General features: G+C 32.5%; 1 protein-coding gene across 1 annotated transcript in view; it reads right to left on the bottom strand.

Annotated features, from left to right (window-relative positions):
• Window positions 1–15,353, bottom strand: part of LOC144843742 (metabotropic glutamate receptor 3-like) — a 35,059-nt gene extending 19,706 nt beyond the window's left edge. Inside the window, exons 1-8 of the mRNA XM_078700665.1 lie at window positions 14,951–15,353; window positions 14,386–14,920; window positions 13,147–13,273; window positions 11,238–11,554; window positions 10,169–10,365; window positions 9,794–10,011; window positions 9,204–9,325; window positions 8,920–9,106 (exon numbers count right to left, since the gene is read on the bottom strand). Of these exons, the coding sequence (XP_078556791.1) occupies window positions 8,920–9,106; window positions 9,204–9,325; window positions 9,794–10,011; window positions 10,169–10,365; window positions 11,238–11,554; window positions 13,147–13,273; window positions 14,386–14,920; window positions 14,951–15,054 (1,807 nt within the window). The 5' untranslated portion in view covers window positions 15,055–15,353. The remainder of the gene's footprint in view (window positions 1–8,919; window positions 9,107–9,203; window positions 9,326–9,793; window positions 10,012–10,168; window positions 10,366–11,237; window positions 11,555–13,146; window positions 13,274–14,385; window positions 14,921–14,950) is intronic.
• Between the last annotated feature and the right edge of the window lie 3,927 nt (window positions 15,354–19,280).

Below are 19,280 nucleotides of genomic sequence, written 5' to 3'. Positions count from 1 at the left end.
TAGTGCTGAGTTGTACCTCTTATGTGTCATATACAATATGTACAGTATATACTGTATATCTATATACAGTGTAGCATAGGTGAAATTATGGAACCCACATCATGTTCAAATTTGTTGGTATGATGGAATTATCAAAATAAACTCGAAGATGACAATTTCGAAAGATAATGAATTGAGCAAATAAATATAAGGATTGGAAGAAAATTTGATACGTAGAAGCGCAATGCGCGCTCATTGAAATTTGTATAACTTCGACTAAAGAAATCTAAAAACTACGTTTTAACTTCAACTGGCCATATGATAACATCACAACATCCGATAGGCTTAATTTTTATATGAATTCATATCTACATTTCAACAGCTTTCATAATAAGTTATAATCTTCAAGGTCACCTTTAATTCTGAAGAGCTATTAGATATTCAAATGTATGGTGTAGCTAAAATTACATGACCTAGGTTATTCAAGTTTTTACGCGTGATGACGTCATCAAAATAAAAATGTTTACAACCCATGAGAAAGATAATCAATTCAGCAAGCACATTCTAAAATTTTTGCGAAAATCGGGCTCAAATAACGGAGATGCGCTCTATTGAATGTGATAACCCACACAAAAAGATAAAAATTACTAATTTTTAAATTCAAGTGGCCATTTGATGACGTCATACCATTTTGTACGTCTAATGTGTACATGAATATGTATCTACAACCCAATGGCTTCCCGAATAAGTTAAAAAAATTAGGGGTCACCTGTCATTCTGAAGATTTATATTCATTTTCAAAAGGCCTTATTTTTCACCATTTTCAGCACTTTGGTACAATTAATGTGCGCATTTTGTCATTTTTAACGTGCTCATATAGCGTTATTTTAAGTCGGAATGGACTCAAATTTGGTGAATGTATTAAGGAAGATGAGTAGAATGCAATTTGTACAAAACAATTTTATTTTTTACGCTTCCTATGTACGCACGCGCAAAAACGTGTTTTTGCGCAGTAATTTTTTGAAACACGCAAATGGCCTAATTCATGCTCTAAATTGATCAAAACTTAATTTTGAGCTTTTTAAATTTTTAACGCGCGATTTCACGCGCATGACCCTACGTGTGCGCGCGTTTTTATTTGTTAATATTTTTACCCTTGACCTAAAGTTTACGTGTAGTGAATTTCATTAATATGTGATAATGAATTATGGAGATATGATTGATAATGTGATTTCACAAAATGGCGTCTAAATGACGTCACGGATGAGTGATCACGCTGAAAAGCTTATTAGGACTAAGTTAAAGTATTTGAAAGACATTCAGAAATTTTGGTAATCATTGACATTAAACTTTTTGAGATATTTGTTACACAAAATCTGTACAGAAAGAAATTGCGAAGAAACATTTTTTGTTTTACAAAAACAATTTCTCACTAGAATTTAATTCGTCACTTTGACGAATTATAGGTGATCATTTTTATCATTTTACTGAAATTAATTTTTTTTAAACATGCACGTACGTTAACATACGATCGGAAAATGTTGATGTATGCCATCCTATTATACGCTTATAGTGCTGAGTTGTGCCTATATGCCATATACAATATGTACAGTATATACTGTATATCTATATACAGTGTAGCATAGGTGAAATTACGGGACACACATCATGTTCTAATTTTTTCGAATGATGGCGTTATCAAACAAAACTTTAAGATGACAATTTCGAAAGATAATTAATTGAGCAAAAAAATATAAGATTTGGAAAAAAATTTGGCACGTAGAAGCGCTGTGCGCGCTCTTTGAAATGTGTATTACTTTGACGAAAAATATGAAAAAACTACTTTTTCACATCAACTGGCCATATGTTAACGTCACAACATCCGATAGGCTTGATTTTTATATGAATTCATATCTACATTTCATCAGCTTTCATAACAAATTATAATCATCAAAGTAACCTTCAATTCTGAAGAGCTGTAAGATATTCAAATTTACTGCGAAGGTGAAATTACACGGCCTACGTTATTCAAGTTTTTACGCATGATGACGTCATCAAAAAGAAAATAGTGTCAACTCATGATAAAGATAATTAATTAAGCAAGCACATACTGAAATTTGTGCAAAATTCGAGCACACATAAACAAGATGCGCTCTGTTGAATGTGATATTCTACACAAAAAGATAAAAAATCCTAATTTTTAAATTCAAGTGGCCATTTGATGACGTCAAAACATTTTGTACGTAAAATGTGTACATGAATTCATATCTACAACTTAATGGCTTCCAGAATAAGTTAAAAAAATTGGGGGTCATCTTGCATTCTAAAGAATTATTTTCATTTTAAAAATGCATTATTTTTCACCATTTTCAGCACTTTGATGCAATTAATTTGCGCATTTTGTCATTTTTATCCTGCTCGTATAGCGTTATTTTAAGTCGGAACTCACTCAAATTTGGTGAATGTACTAAGGATGGTGAGTAGAATGCGATTTGTAAAAAAAATTCGCATTTTTTACGCTTTTTAAGTATTGCGCGCGCAAAATATTTTTTTTGCGCAGTAATTTTTTGAAACACGCAAATGGCCTGATTCATGCTCTAAATTAATCAAAACTTAATTTTGGGCTTTTTAAATTTTTAACGCGCGATTTCACGCGCATGGCCTTGAAACGCGCAAGTTTTTATTTTCTAATATTTTTACCTTGACCTGAAGTTTACTTGTAGTGAATTTCATTAATATGTGATAATGAATAGTAAAGATATGATTGATATTGTGATTTCACAAAATGGCGTATAAATGACGTCACGGATGAGTGATCACGCTGAAAAGCTTATTATGTCTAAGTTAAAGTATTTGAAAGACATTGTGTAATTTTTGTGATCATTGCCATTCAACTTTTTGAGATATTTGTTACACAAAAAGTGTACAGAAAGAATAAAAAAAAAAAAAATAAAAAAAAAAATAAATAAAGATTTCATACAATAACAATAGGTGATCATTTTATTCTAAATGATCACCTAATAAAGATTTCATACAATAACAATAGGTGATCATTTTATTCTAAATGATCACCTAAAAAAACTAGACATGTAACTCGTCACTTTGACGAGTTTGGTTTTCCGCCGCGCAAGTGGTGCAACATTAACATTAAGGGGATAGGTTGAGGACAAAAGGAAGTGTTCACGTTGGCATTATGACCTGAACTGAAGAATATGATATGTTGTTATTGCTGAATTTTATTATTTAAATTCATATATAGTATACACAGCATAATCTGTATCCATATCACATACAGTGTAGAATAGGTGAAATTACGGGACCCGATATTTATTGCAATTTTTAACATGTTGACGGTTTTAAAATGAAACGCGAAGGTAGCATTTCCGAAAGGAAATTATCTCAGCAACAACGTATCAGCGTGTAGAAGAAATTTGAATACGTGAAATATTGATGCGCGCTCTTTTAAATGTAATGAATTATGACGCAAAAGATGAAAATACGACCTTTTTTATTTAACTGGCCATTTGATGACGTCACAACATCCGATTGGCAACATTTTTACATATTTCCGTATCTACAATCCAATAGCTTCCAGAAAAAGTTTTAATCGTGATTATCACATTTTATTCTTACGAGCTATAACAGATTAAAATTTACTGTAAAGATGAAATTAATGCCACACGTGATTTACATTTTTAGGCATGATGACGTCAAAAAAATTAAAATATTTTTAACTCCTGCGAAAGATAGTTGATTGACCTAGACAATATCAAAATCGGGGTGAAAATGGAAAACGGATAAGTGGAGATGCGCTCTATTCAATGTGGTAAGCTATGACGAAAGATACAAAAATCCTAAATTTTATATTCGCGTGGCCATACAATGACGTCACAATGTCCGGTTAGCCATAATAATACCTGATACGATATCTACAACTCATCTACTTCCAGAATATGCCATCCACAAAAAGTTGACCGTCTAGTTTAGAAATTACGACTGTTTAAAAAAAGGCATATTTTAAACGAATTTTTTAACCTTTTCATAAAAAACGCGCGCAAATTGTCCAATTCGACGTGCTCATATGACGTATCTTTAAGTCGAAATTGTTTAAAATTTGGTAAAATTACTAGAAAAGGCTGGAAAAACATAAATCACGCGAAAAAAATACGTTTTCAATGCTACGTGCGCACCGCACACGTAAAAATGTGCGCACGCGTGGGAATTTTTGACATGCTTAAAACGACATGAAACGCGTAGAAAGTTGATTATAAATTAATTTTGCGCATTTTTAAATTTTAAATGCGCGTGCGCGCGTAACTTTGTGTAAAACACGCAATTTTTTTTCCACAGAAAGTTAGCGCATAATATAAATTAAACTTTTGCAAAGTTTCAAGTTGAAATGTTATTTGGTTGTCGAGCTATGTTAAATACGAGAAAATCGTTAAATCGCGCGTACGTCACGTTGCGCAATTGTAAGCATCATGAAAAGCTTCGCTTGACGACGTTACATAAATGTCAAAATGTCAACATAGTTAAAAAAAATGTTATGTTTGCAAGTTTTAGAGAAAAGCGTTACACAAAAATCATACAGAAAGAAAGAAGATGACAAAAAAGAAGATGATGATGATGATGATGATTTCGTACAATCACAAGAGGTTTTCCTGCAACTTCGTTGCGGAAAACCAATAAAAAAACTAGATTTGAACTCGTCACTTTGACGAGTTCGGGTTATCCGCGCAAACGCAACATGCACATACTTTAAACTATATGAACTTCGACAATTATTATGCCATCCTATGACATGAATTAATTATGTTTAAAGTGCTGAATTGTACCTATTTTGTAGCATACAGCATATTACAGTATATTTACAGAATACACTGTATGTTATATACAGTGTAGCATAGACGAAATTATGAGACCCATCTTTTAAATCCAATTATTAACACGATGACGTCATCAAATTGACATATAAAGATAACAATTTTAGAAGATAATTATCTAAATAATCACATTAATACAAATTTTAAAAATTTTGAGCACGTAAAAAGAGATGCGCTCTCATTTAAACGCAATGAACATTTACGCAAGAGATGAAAATATGACTTTTTGAATTAAACTGGCCATATGATGACGTCACAACATCTGATTGGCAAAATGTTCACATGAATTCGTATCTACAATCCAATAGCTTTCAGAAAACGTTTTAATCATGATTATCACTTTTTATTCTGACGAGCTATAACAGATTGAAATTTACTGTAAAGATGAAAATAAGTGACCCACGTTATTTACGTTTTTAGACATGATGACGTCATAAAAATTAAAATATTTTTAATTCATGCGAAAGATAGTTGATTGACGTTTTGGAGGAAATGGAATACGTATAAGCGAGATGCGCTTTGTTGAATGTGATAAGCAATAACGAAAGAGTAAAAAATCCTATATTTTACAATCGTGTGGCCATACGATGACGTCATAACATCCGAGTGGTAAAGGTTCTGCATGAATTCATATCTACAACATATCTGCTTACATATTAAATTAAAAAAATTGGGGGTCGTGGATGATCCTGAGGAGCTATAATAGATTAAAAATAGGCCTAATTTTGACAATATGTTGTCACTTTTGCAACTAAAACGCGCGCAAATGGTCTAAATCAACGTGTTCGTATGACGTCATTTTAATTTGAAATGATGTAAATCTTTTTTAAAATGACTAAGAAAGGTTGTAAAATCATAATTCAAGAAAAAAACACATGATTTTCATGCTCCGTGCTCACCTTACGCGTAATTTTTTTCGCGCGCGTGGGAATTTTTGACATGCTCAAAATATCATGATCAGCGTAGAAAGTTGATTAGAAATTAATTTTGCGCATTTTGAAATTTTAAATGCGCGTGCGCGCGTAACTTTTTGTGAAACATGCCATTTTTAATCCATAGAAAGTTTGCCCTTGATATGACTTAAATTTTCACTAAGTGTCAATACAAAATGACTTTTGGTTTATAATCTACGATCAATCATTGAAATTCATAAAATCGCGCGTAACTTACGCTGCGCGACTCTAACGTCTTATAACGAAGTTTCCTGCACATCTACAGCTACAGGTCAATCTTATGACAAAGTTATAAAAGGTTATGTCTACAAATATTTGAGATATAGCTGCAACAAAATTCCGGGAAAGAAAGAAGAATAAAGATGAAAAAAAAAAAGATATTTACAATCACAAGGGTTATCCGCAACTAAGTTGCGGATAACCAAAAAATAAATAAAGATTTCCTACAATAACAATAGGTGATCATTTTATTCTAAATGATCACCTAATAACAAAAACAACAATAAAGATTTTGTACAATAACAATAGGTGATCATTTTATTCTAAATGATCACCTAATAATATCTGGTTAATTGTACATAATTCAAATATTTGTAAGAGAAATCATTTTTTACCACACCGTTTATTTTTCATAGTTTTTGAAAAATGCCTCTCTATTTACAACATTTGTGTACAAAAGAATAGATATTTTACTGTGTAATTTGAACTTATCCCCCCACTGATAAGAAAGTGCTTATTTTCAACAAGCTCGTGTAACACAAATAAAATCCCAAAAATTATGAAACTAAGGAGAAACTATAGATCGATAATTATTGGAATATATGTGTACAGCCACATCAAAACCAGGCGCTTGTCGCTAGATAGGGATTTGTGTAAAATGCATTTGAATGTGTGAAACTCATATTTTGACCATTTTGTTTTTTTACCATTATCTGATAGGAAATTTACCGTAGATTTCAAAAATATATGCCTTATTAACTAATTCAAATGGAAAGGTGGTAAAAATTACATAAATCTGAACCTCTATCCTCGTGTTTCGATTGAAAGAACGAGGTAATTCGTTACAAAAAAGCAGTTATTTTCGTCATTCCTATGCCGTAGTTTTGTAGATAACCCCTGAAAGCTTGGTATCATTCGATAGGTATTTTTTTCATGAATCTAAAAATAAACGAATGATGTCACAGATTGTACGATATAGACCAATAAAAACCGATTTTATAGAACCCTTTAGTGTAAACAAAAACGGCCTTGTTGCTACGAACACGCTGAAAGAAGCGATTTGATTGGTTTAATTTTGTCACATGACCCATCCAGCATGGAAAATTCCAGGTCAACAAAATCTTATGCTAGTACACGCTCGTCGAGGAAAATATATTTTTAGTTCATCTAAGTACTGTACACAGTAATACTAAAGTGACGTGTACTGACGCATACTTGCTAACAATAAGTTATAAACATACTAAAGTAAAGGGCCTAGCTAAGTTATTTATCGTAAGACTAAGAGTTGACTAGGCCTAGGCTAGACCTGACTCTACTAATAAGCCTAGGCCTAGGCCTACTACAGTACTACTACGTTGGGCTACTAGCCTAGATAGGCTGCATGGCATAGGCCTAGCTAGCTAGTAATAACAACAACAAGGCCTAGGCCTAGCCCAATTTAAATAAGATAGAATTTTCATCTCTATAGTATAATAAGCCTCCTGCAATGCTTTACTTACTAGGCTATTTTATTTATTTTAATTTGGTTAAATTTCATTATGCTTAAAATGCCAATGATGGGCCGGGTGTGTGGGGATTGTGTGTACCTGTCAATAAATGGATATTTTGCGAAACATAAACAGTAAAAACAAGTACAATACAAATCCCTCACAAATAAAATACTGGTACCTTGGCTAAATTTCACGTTATTCATCATGCTTAAAAACATTGTTCAAGCTAACGGGTGTGGCTACCTGTCATGATCAGGCCAGGTGCTGGTTCAACAATAGATGTATTACATAACATTAACAACAGTAAAAACAAGTACAATACAAATCCCTCACAAATAAAATACTGGTACCTTGGCTAAATTTTACGTTATTCATCATGCTTAAAAACATTGTTCAAGCTATCGGGTGTGGCTATCTGTCATGATCAGGCCAGGTGCTGGTTCAACAATAGATGTATTACATAACATTCACAGTAAAAACAAGTGCAATACAAATCACTCACAAATAAAATACTGGTAACTGAATTTTGCCGACCAGAAACGAGAGACATTGTGTGCCCTGCGCCATTTTGAATAAAAAGCAGATAAAATAAAGTAAAAAGAGAAATAAAATTGAATAAAGTTCATTAATAAAATGTTTGCTGTTTTTTTTAAAATTTGTTCAGAACTAATAATAAGCTAAGGAAATCTTCTGAATACCTACTAGTAGGCCTACTGTATTATTCTTACACTACACTATTATAAATGAATTTGACAGATTTTACGTAAATTAGTGGTATTTTGTAATCGTCATAATTAACTATGATAACCACCTCGGATTTTGATGAAATTTTCAGGAATATCAGAAAACACTATATTGAACAGGTGTGCCAAATTTCAGAATGATTGTTTATCAAGAAGGTAGTGTTGCTAAGGTGTTAATTGTTCAATCTGTAACAGCATGGGGCAACTTCCTGTCTGATTTGTCATTAAACTTTGACTGTTAATTACTCAGTAATTAAAAGTAAATTGTTGTATAAATGCTATATACATTTATTGCTATAACTCTGGGAATATTTGCTTGATTTAAATGATCCAAACACCATTTTGAAGGATATATTGTGAGTAATATAATTATAGTAATAACTAAAAAAAAAAATATTTCACCAAGTGCCTGGTTTTGATGTGGCTGTACACATATGATCAATAGACATTTTTTACCCGTACCTGGCCTTTAACACTACGTAGAATTAAAGATAGATAGATGATATAGCATGAAATCGGATTTTTTGAATATTTATAATCAAGTCAATATTTTAGTTGATCTTGATATATAAAAAACTACCAACATATTGAATCATGACTTCCTTTTCATTCAAAGTTGTACTTGGTTTATAAACAGAAAAAAAGTGATCACCTTGGCAAGGTTCACATAACCAACAGCAGGCAAGTTTTTCCACCTTCTGGTATGTTCCAGATGGACACGATTCAGAGCATCTTCCTATAGGTGGATTCAATCCATTTTTCCATTGAGTCTGGGTATTTTGAACAGTAAAACCTTCATCTGGATCCCATTCCATTACCTTTTCAAACTTGTTAGATTTCTGTTTACATTAAAAATAAAAACAACTCAAATTGTAATATAGGAATAGAGAGGTGGTGGTTTGATGGGACTTTTATAAAAGGCAATGTACATTTTACCTGTAAGTTGAATATTTTGTATCTAGCATAAGGATCACCATTATTGTCAAAACCAAACCTTTCCTTGGTCACACCTTTAAATGACACATTCTTAATGTAATCTGCATAATTGTTGTAGTCTCCTAAAAAAAGGTAATAATCGTAATATTAATCATATATTTTAAAACAGTATACTCATTGTATAGTAACATATTTAAGGTGGATATTTTTTATATTATAGTATCCTGATACAGTGGTGGCAGGGATCAGGAAGAGGTATGCTCGTTTAGCAATCATGTTTCCATTACCATTAGAAATACATGCTACTTTTTCACATTGAATTAAATTAACATTCTAAATTATTTATTTTGTGGCACTGTATGACTAGCAAAAGGTCATTGTGCTTTTATAACTATTTTTAATGATTTGATTTACTGTGTACTTTTACATATAATATTGTTGTTAGATTCTTTTGAATTTTTATTTTGTACGTTGTTTGCAGAATTTTTCAGCTGTTGGCTGCCTTCTGTTTGTACTATTTAGTGTTTTTATGAATAAAATTATTTACAAAAAATATGACATTTGATATCAGACATAATAAATGTACTTACCATGGTTTCTATACAAGTCATCCAATGCATATGCAAATGCGTACACAGAGTCCATAACAAATGCAGACCAAATATCAATATCAATGATATCCTTGAAGGTATCGTTACTTGTACATTGTCGTTTTTCAGAATTTGATAATGAGCAATTGTGCAGTTTTTCTAATGTTTGTTTGTAGAAAGGGTTTGTATTTGTATATGGATTAATTTTTAACAAGTATCTGCAAAATAAGAAACATGTATAAGAATGAGATGCTTTGATTTTGGTAATTATATTTAAAAGTTATTTATTTTAATATAAATTCAAAACAAATTTGCAATTTATTTGTCTTATCACACCCCCACCCCCCACACACAGCGTTAGTTAAAAGTACTTACTCATTGAATTCTTGATCTACACCAGACATAGGAATAACTCCCAGCATTCCATGTACAACATGTTCATAATTGTTTATCACTTGATTACTATTAGCCCACGAATCACAAGCAATCCAGGTTTTATTTGTCATGTTTTGTTTATCCGCTTCTTTAAGAATTTTAGAAATGTAATTTTTTCCACAAAATGTGAAGATGACCTAAAATAGTAACAAGTACTACAGTATTTAGACAGTTTTTTTTTAATTAATTAAATTAAATCAGAACAAACTTTATTTATCTGGAAATACAGTAATAGAACGGGCGGCCAGAGAGTTTATTCATGTGAAAAACCACAAAAGGTTTGATGGGCTGATTATGTAGATATATGACCAAGATTCAATAATCAATATTGCTGCCGGTTCCTATCCTGTAAGTTTACCCTGGAGACAATTAGGGTAAAAAATGGATTTAATCATGTGAAAAGATAAAGTTATTAGACATCGTCCCCATAATGTGTATCCAATGTTACTTTATCCTGTAAGTTGCCCGAGACAGTAGACCCAGGATACCACTAAAAAATAATAATTATGTCAAGAGCCACACAGCTAATTCCTTTTGCATTGTAACTGTTACACATTGGGATGCACAAAATACAATTTACAGAAAATTTATCCTGTAAGTTGCCACAGACAGTAGCCCAAAAATTCTGATTCCGCCCCCTACAAGACTCGAAGAGCCATTAAAGTCTAATTCCTTTTGCATTGTAAATATTACCCTATTTTTGTGCATCCCAATGTGTAACAGTTACAATGAAAAATGAATTAGCTGTGTGGCTCTTGACATGAATAACATAATTTTTAAATGGTCACTTTCTCGGGCAACTTACAGGATAAAGTTGCTGTCATTGAATGAATGAATGAATGAATGAATGAACAACTTTTTTCTGTGTGGCTTTTCACATGATTAAATCCATTTTTTATAATCCATCTACATAATCAGCCCATCAAACCCTTTGTGGCTACAAAAATAAACTCTCTCACCTGATCTATAATGGCTTGAAATTTATTTATCATAAAAATTGTAACCCTACCTCAGATTTGCTTTCCTTTAACTTTGTTACTATTTCTTGTTCTGCATTTTGCTTATCCTTTATAATCAGACTCTGACCAACACATATATCAGCCTTTCGGAAATTCTTTTCTAATTCTTCTCGACCTTCAATACCATAATTATCATTGGAGTAAATTATATCAACAAGATTCCATTTGTACTTCTTGGCTATTTCACACATAACATGGGCTTGGTGCTTGTCAGAAGGGACAGTTCGAAAGAAATAAGGAAATCGTGATTTTTTGCTGAATTCTGCGGCTGTAGCTGAATAACTTATTTGAGGAATTTTAAACAAAGCTGAAATAACAAACAAGATATTATTATTAGTTCAATAATAGTAGTGCAGGAGTACCTAGAATCCATGGAAAGATATGAGGACATTTGCATTGTATTTTAACTTATAATGACCTCCCACTTAATCTTATTTCACAATGCTTGCTTTATAGCCCATAACATGAAACTCATTTTGGCAGATTACCAGTATTGAAGATTCCCATCGACTTCGGACAGATTTTGATGCGTTTTGCAATTGGTGTGAAACTTGGGGTATGCTTATTAGTGTTAAGAAATGTAAAATTTTGAATATTAGCTTGAAAAATTGAATATTATTTTCCAATATCATATTAATAATCACACTCTTGATACTATACTGATAACAAACTCAACTAATCGTCGTATCAAGTACTGTACATAAGTAGTAAATGTAATAGAATGTTAGGTGTTACTGTTACTCTCTGAAAATATTGTACATGATTAAACAAAAATTGTGGGAAATTAAACATTCCCACAGCCATACTGTGTTGAAACACTGGTTCTCGTCAGATCACTGAAGTTAAGCAATGATGGGCCTGGTTGCATGCTGGATAGGAATAGCGGAGGGTGCTGTATATACCTTCCGCCCATAAATAATGTTATTGTTAAATAAAAGAAACGCAAAATGATTTTTAAAACCACATATTTGTAGTCTATAGTCTATACTGCTCGGGAACACCTATTTTTCATTTCATTTTCTTGAAGTGTATGTATCATATGTATGATTTATTATGAAAATAAGAGAACAAAAGTTAATTAAGTCATCATTAATTGCATATTAAATTTTAAAAAATCAATTTCGACAATCAAACAAATTATGGCATTTTCTTAGGCCGAAATAACAAACGTAACATTAACTTTCTTTCTTAAAATGTTTATATATTGAAGTTAAAAGTATATAGTTTGACATTTCATCATTTTTTAATATTTTATAAGATGTTATCATAGCAAAAAATTATAATTCATTGTGGTATGTAATAATCTATCTGCACCAAAGTGGTTACTACATAGTAAATACAAGGAGGAATCTTTCTACAACTTGTAGTGTATCGCTCGGTGGTCTGTGCTCGTGTCTATGGCATTCAAGGTACCGAGATCGAGTCTCACCTTGGGAAACAAAATAAGATTTTTTTTTGTATCCGTTTTGTTTGTTCAATTTTATTTCTTAGTGTATAGATTATACACATGATTTATAATGAAATCTAGATAAAAAGTAACTTATGTCTTTATTATTAATGTAACAAATGTGGTTTATGACATCGCAGAGGGATCTTTGATCGGATTGTAAAACTGGCTATTGTATTTGCGTTAGCAAGATCCTATCATATATTATAAATAATTAAAGATTCTGAGAAAATCAATCAACATATCTTTTAAAATCAATTATCTTTATTTAAATCAATGCATATAACCTATAATTCGTCATAGTGACTATTTCAAAGTTTAGTTTATTTTCAGCTGGCTGAAAATAAACTAAACTTGAGTACTTATCATATTTTACATAACAGATTAGTTTAAAAAATAATTTTTTTTTTTATATGACTCGTATCTGAAGCCCTTATAATCTATTAACTTACTGAGCAGATCAGAAACCACTTTTGATGTAGAACTCTTGCCTGTTCCAACAACTCCCACAGTTTTTACTTCATTTGAACATGTTTCAGAACCTTCATCAGAATTTGCATCTATAAAATCTAGTGTTTGCTAAATTGAGAGAAAATACGTTTTGACATTATGCAAAATCATTATCAATGATACAGAGAAGAGCCCATGACCTGTAATATTATTATTTTCTTTTTGAAACACTTAAATATACACAAGTATTAAAAGCAAAAACCAGTGGCATAACAGGAGAGGGTAGTGGTGACATTTACCGGCTTGCATGGATTGTTTAAATGTCACAATCGGGACCAATATGATTTTGAACACATCAGACGATACTCAGGCCAAACACTTACCGTAAGATGATCGGGACCTTATTTCCTGATCCCGATCGTCTGACAACCTAATAGAGAAAAGTTTATTTGATTTTTACATACAGTAGTCAGTAGTCACACACACGAGAGCAGCTGCTAGAAGGATAACAGTACACGTTTTGACACTGGATTTGAGTAACCAAATTGGTTGACATTTTCAGGAGAAACAATTCATTAAAAAGAAGTGAAGCATACTCTACTCTAAACTAGATTTGAACTCGTCACTTTGACAGGTTAGTTATCCGCACAACATAAACGCTAGAAAATGCGAATGACAAAAATCCATTTTTTTCCATTTTGAGTGGCCATAATGATGACGTCAGACAACTTGTCAAGCAACAAAGTTACATGAATTCATATCTATTACTCATTAGCTTTCAAAATAAGTTGAAATAATGGTGAGTCAACGGTCTTCCTGAAGTGGTATAATAGATTTAAAATAGGCATATTTTTTCATAAATTTGCATTGAATTTGTATTTTTAAGCGCACGGTTTTTTAAAGTTCAACGTGCACATGCATCATTATTCTGGAATTAAAATTCATAAAAATGAATGAAATCTATCACAGAAGGCATGAAGAACAAAAATCAATTGCAAAAACGGCATTTCTATGCATGTACTGCGCAACGCAAAAAAAATGAAAATTTTGAAATGCTCAAAAAGTCCTGAAACGTATATAAAAAAATAATTTTGCGCATTTTAAAATTTTGAATGCGCATGAAACATGCCATTTTTAATCCACAGATAGTTGACTATTGATATGGAAGTGTCAATACAAAATGACGTTTTGTTTTTAATCTATGATCAATCATTTAAATTCATAAAATTGCGGCTACTCACCTGTAATGCTCGGCTTGTATCTGAACAATCATCACGAATGTCATACCCAAGAGTAGTACTTGGCAACACACTATCATTGTTATTAACAACTTTTATTGCATAAATCATACTTTCTGTCCACAAGCCCGAACGTATTTGAATCTTCCCACATTGAATTTCATTATCAGTTAGATGCACCGGAAAAAGTCCTCCAATGATCACATCTCCTCTAGCATATGCCCTACTACTACTACTACTACTAGTTCTATCCTCCATTTCCTTTATTAATATTTGTTTACTTTTATTTTTAGCTAGTATTATGGGACTCCTTTTAGTTTTGAAGTGTTCGTGAATCACTTTGTTGGTGTGATATTTTGAAGAAAATGAAACATTAACAGAAATTATGCCCTCATCTAGGCTCACTGTTGGATCCTTCTTCTTGTCAATTGCATGTAGGCCTAAATTTTGGTCTCTCTGTTTAGTATACTTTTTAATAGTAATAGGTAGGGGCGGCGAAGGTGAAGCCCTCAAATTAATCAGGCTAGGCCTATTATTACTAACGCTTAGGCTATTATTAGGCCTAGACCGAGTAAGAGTGTCATTGTTTTGCCTAATAAAATCAATTCCTATAACAAAAACAACACAACTGTGTAGTAACACTGGGAGCAAGAACACATTTAACAAAAACATCTCTTAATCTTTTCCTCGTGTCCTTAGAAATACTGTATACAAAAAAAAAACGCCTAGCTAGGCCTAGGTCCTAGGCCTATAGGCTAGTTAGTACTAGCCGCCAGCCAGGTCGATTCGCCTAGCTTGTTTGTGACGTTTTGCGCCGTTGTATTATTATAGCTGCTCCAAAAATGAGAAAGACATTTCAGGCTGCTAATTCTGGTTGAGAATTCTCAAAGGTTTTATGTTTTTTAAATGTTCTAATCCGGGTGTGTCGAAAGCGAAGACCTCGAAAGCGAAGATCGAAGACCGAAGACCTCGAAAGCGAAGACCCTACCTACCCCGAAATGGTAGTGTACACAAAATTCGACCAAAATCACACAAAATCGATGATAACACCTTGAATTTACAGATTATAAAAAAATATTTCGATTTTAATCGTTATGTTATCAAAAAACATGACTTTATATATGAACAAGCTCACTTGTTTTCGCCAATATGGAGTTAATATGGGATTTACGAACAAACACATCACGCTATTTGCAAGGCGACGGACGCACAAGAAGGACATCGCACAGAGCATTGAATTGAATGCAATATTAAGTCACTTGTTCCGATAACTTTGTAGCACACGTCGCCTACAATTTTAAACCATAGCCAATTGTATAAAAGTATAGAAATAAACTACAGTAAGTAAATTGTAAGAAGTAAAGGATGGCGATAGGCCTATTTAGGCTTATTTTAGAGCCTATAAGCCTATAAAAAGTGTCCGTATCATAGATTTTACACTTGTTTTTAAAAATGTTATACGCATGAATACAACTTGGAGATCCATTTTTTTTGGCATTTAAATATTATTATGTTGATGTATGTTTATTATCTATAATATTTGCCTATTGTCTAAATGTATGAATAAATACAATAATATATTTATTTTCCTTTAGTTATCCTGTATAGTATTTAAAACTTTTACATTTTCCCCATTGTAGTCAGTATTACTGATTTAATTATTCGCCAGTTTAAAAATGTTTTTTCTAATGTATTCATAATGGACAAATAATATTATCAGTATCGGTTAGTGTGGTTGGTGAAGCGACAGTACTATGTAAAGAAAAAAAATGTAAAACGTAAAATAAATATTTCATTAACCAACGTATGAACTACTAAACGAAAACATCCTGCCGCAACGTATCGTATTGACGCGCGCAACATAAGGTTAAGAAAATACTCTTCTATCTATTTTGCATTCCCTCTTACGATGAGAATCATGATGAACGTAAAGCAGAAACGGTGTTGAACACGTCGGTTCCCACTTGTGATGACACGCAAGTTTGCACTTTGCGTCGATCTGGAAACTAATTCCAGCTCTTAAAATATTTCCCGGGCAAAATTTGACAGAATATATTCAAATTATGATTTGACAAAAAGCTAAAAAGAACGAACGATGGCATCCGCGTTCTGCAAATTTTGGTTATAAATCGATCGTTTCCTGCGACATATCATCAGTTTCACAGCTTCCATAATTCCGAATAACATTTAATTAAGCCATTATGTCAACGTTCACAAAGACAAAAGCCATTCAAATCAAAGATTGAAATACAAAATATTCGTTCCAAAATAAAGTTGCCGATTTTGTTACGGTTGCAATGTGATTAGTGACGATAGTGTGTTCACGTTTAATATATTTTTCAAGATTAAAACGGGTGTTTATTCAAATCGGTATTACGTTTACCGACACTGTCAAAAGACATGTTTAATGAAGTCCCAGTTCCGCCAACCACAATTGTCCTCATCATCGAATAAGAATAAGTTTTCAAGCATTGCCCGTGGTGAATACAAAAAGAGATACTCTCTATAAATCTTTATTAAGTGATGGTGAATGTTTATCGGGCTTAACCACTCTAACCCCCAACCTTCTATCTCACAGGCTTGTGGATGAGACGACTATTCAACAGTCTCCCGATTGTCGACGTCCCGCTTCTAAATGTTTGCATCCCTGCCATGAGTCTCCATTAACAAAAGAAAATATAAATTTTAAAAAATTAAAGAAACAGGTTACCGGTTGTGTATAATGACCATTTAATATAGAATTGACACTACACAAACAAATCTAACAGAATCATACTATTATAACGGGTTAACGATCAAGCAAAATTTTCAGAGGGTGATGTCTATCTATATTTTTGACTTTGACAATACAAAGATATAAAATAAAGTTCCGTTAGTTCACGGTAAGCTCTTGGGACGAACTGTCATTGGCCCGGGAAATATTTTAAGAGCTGAAATTGGTTTTCAGATCGAAGCAAAGTGCGCCGTAAGGAAATAACCTTGCGTGTCATCACAAGTGGGAACCGATGTGTTCAACACCGTTTCTGCTTTATTACGTTCATCATACGATCGTAAGAGGGGATGCAAAATAGATAGAAGGTGGATAGATAGATTTTCTGTTGCGCGCGTGAACGTTGCGGCAGATTTTTTTTTGTTTAGTGGTGAAATATTTATTTTCCTTTTTACATTTTTCTTTACATAGTACTGTACTGTCGCTTCTCCAACCACACTAAATATTCTGATACTGATATATTATTTGTCTATTATGAATAGGCCTACATTAGAAAACATTTTGAAACTGGCGATTAAGTAAAATAGCAATAGTATACAATATGAATCAAAGATCTTATATACTAAGATATATAAGATCTTTGCTACAATGGGGAAAATGTAAAAGTTTAAATACAATACAGGAAAATGAATATCTTGTTGTATTTATTCATACATTTAGATAATAAACAATAGAAATAGGCAAATATTGTAGATAAAAAACACATAGCAACATATTTAAATGCAAAAAAGATCTCTGTAAGTTGTATTCACACGTAACATTTTAAGTGTAAAATCAAAATACGGACACTTTTTATATAGGCTCTAAAATAAGCCTAAATAAGCCTATAGCCATCCTTTACTTTTCTATACTTTTCTATACAATTGGCTATGGTTTTAAATTGTAGGCGACGTGTGCTACAAAGTTATCGGAACAAGTGACTTAATATTGCATTCAATTCAATGCTCTGTACGATGTACTTCTTGTGCGTCCGTCGCCTTGCAAATAGCGCGATGTGTTTGTTCGTAAAACCATATCACATATTAACTCCATTGGCGAAAACGCGTGAGCTTGTTCATAGATAAAGTCATGATTTTTGATATAAATATAACGATTAAAATCGAAATTTTTTTTCAGGATCTGTAAATTCAAGGTGTTATCACGATTTTGGTCGGATTTTGTGCACACTACCATTTCGTAGGTCTTCGCTTTCGAGGTCTTCGGTCTTCGATCTTCGCTTTCGAGGTCTTCGCTTTCGACACACCCGTTCTAATCCAAATTGTATTAATACTAAACAGTAGTGACATTTATGAACACTTGCATACATTCACTCATTTTAGTTATTTACAATTATATTGAGGTATATTCAGAGCGTCATTCTGACGACTGGAGCATTCTCTACTTCCCTACGGAGCGCCATTTATGCCTTTATCAACTTCAATAATAGAAATAATACTACGGTAACTGCTCAAGTGGACCCAATTTAGCACCAGGGTAGCACAGATATAAAATAGAAATAAAGTCACTAAATTATAATATCTTTTCGTATGTTAAAACACTGTGCTCAAGTGGACACAATTTGGCACCAGGGGAGCACAGTGATATAAAATAGAAATAAAGTCACTTAATTTTAATATCTTTTAGTATGTTAATACACTGTGCTCAAGTGGACCCAATTTGGCGCCAGTGGAGCACAGTGATATAAAATAGAAATAAATCTTTTCGTATGTTAATACACTGTGCTCAAGTGGAACTAATTTGAAGTCACTTAAGTTTCAATATCTTTTCGTATGTTAATACACTGTGCCCGAGTGGACCCAATTAAGTTTCAATATATTTTCGTATGTTAATACATTGTGCTCCAGTAGATCCAATTTGGCGCCAGTGGTGGAGCACAGCGAAATAGTCACATACAAAAACATCCAGAAAAAATACTTCTGGAATTCAAGAATATTTCAAACTTGGTATATATGTTCAATGTCGGTTACTCCATATAATACGTAATGCAAAAGAAAAATTTGTTTCAAGCCATATCAGTGATTTTAATTACTTGCGTTTGTCTAAGATAAATACTTATTTAGTTTCCCCGGAAAGTGCACCTATCGATTCATTGAAATATGAAATTAAATATGAAGTCTCCAGTACTAGC

This window comes from Antedon bifida, chromosome 5 (genome assembly GCF_963402885.1).
Source record: "Antedon bifida chromosome 5, ecAntBifi1.1, whole genome shotgun sequence".
In the NCBI taxonomy this organism is placed as follows: domain Eukaryota; kingdom Metazoa; phylum Echinodermata; class Crinoidea; order Comatulida; family Antedonidae; genus Antedon; species Antedon bifida.
Note: the sequence above shows the minus strand (reverse complement) of the source record. Positions and strands in the feature narration are given on the sequence as shown.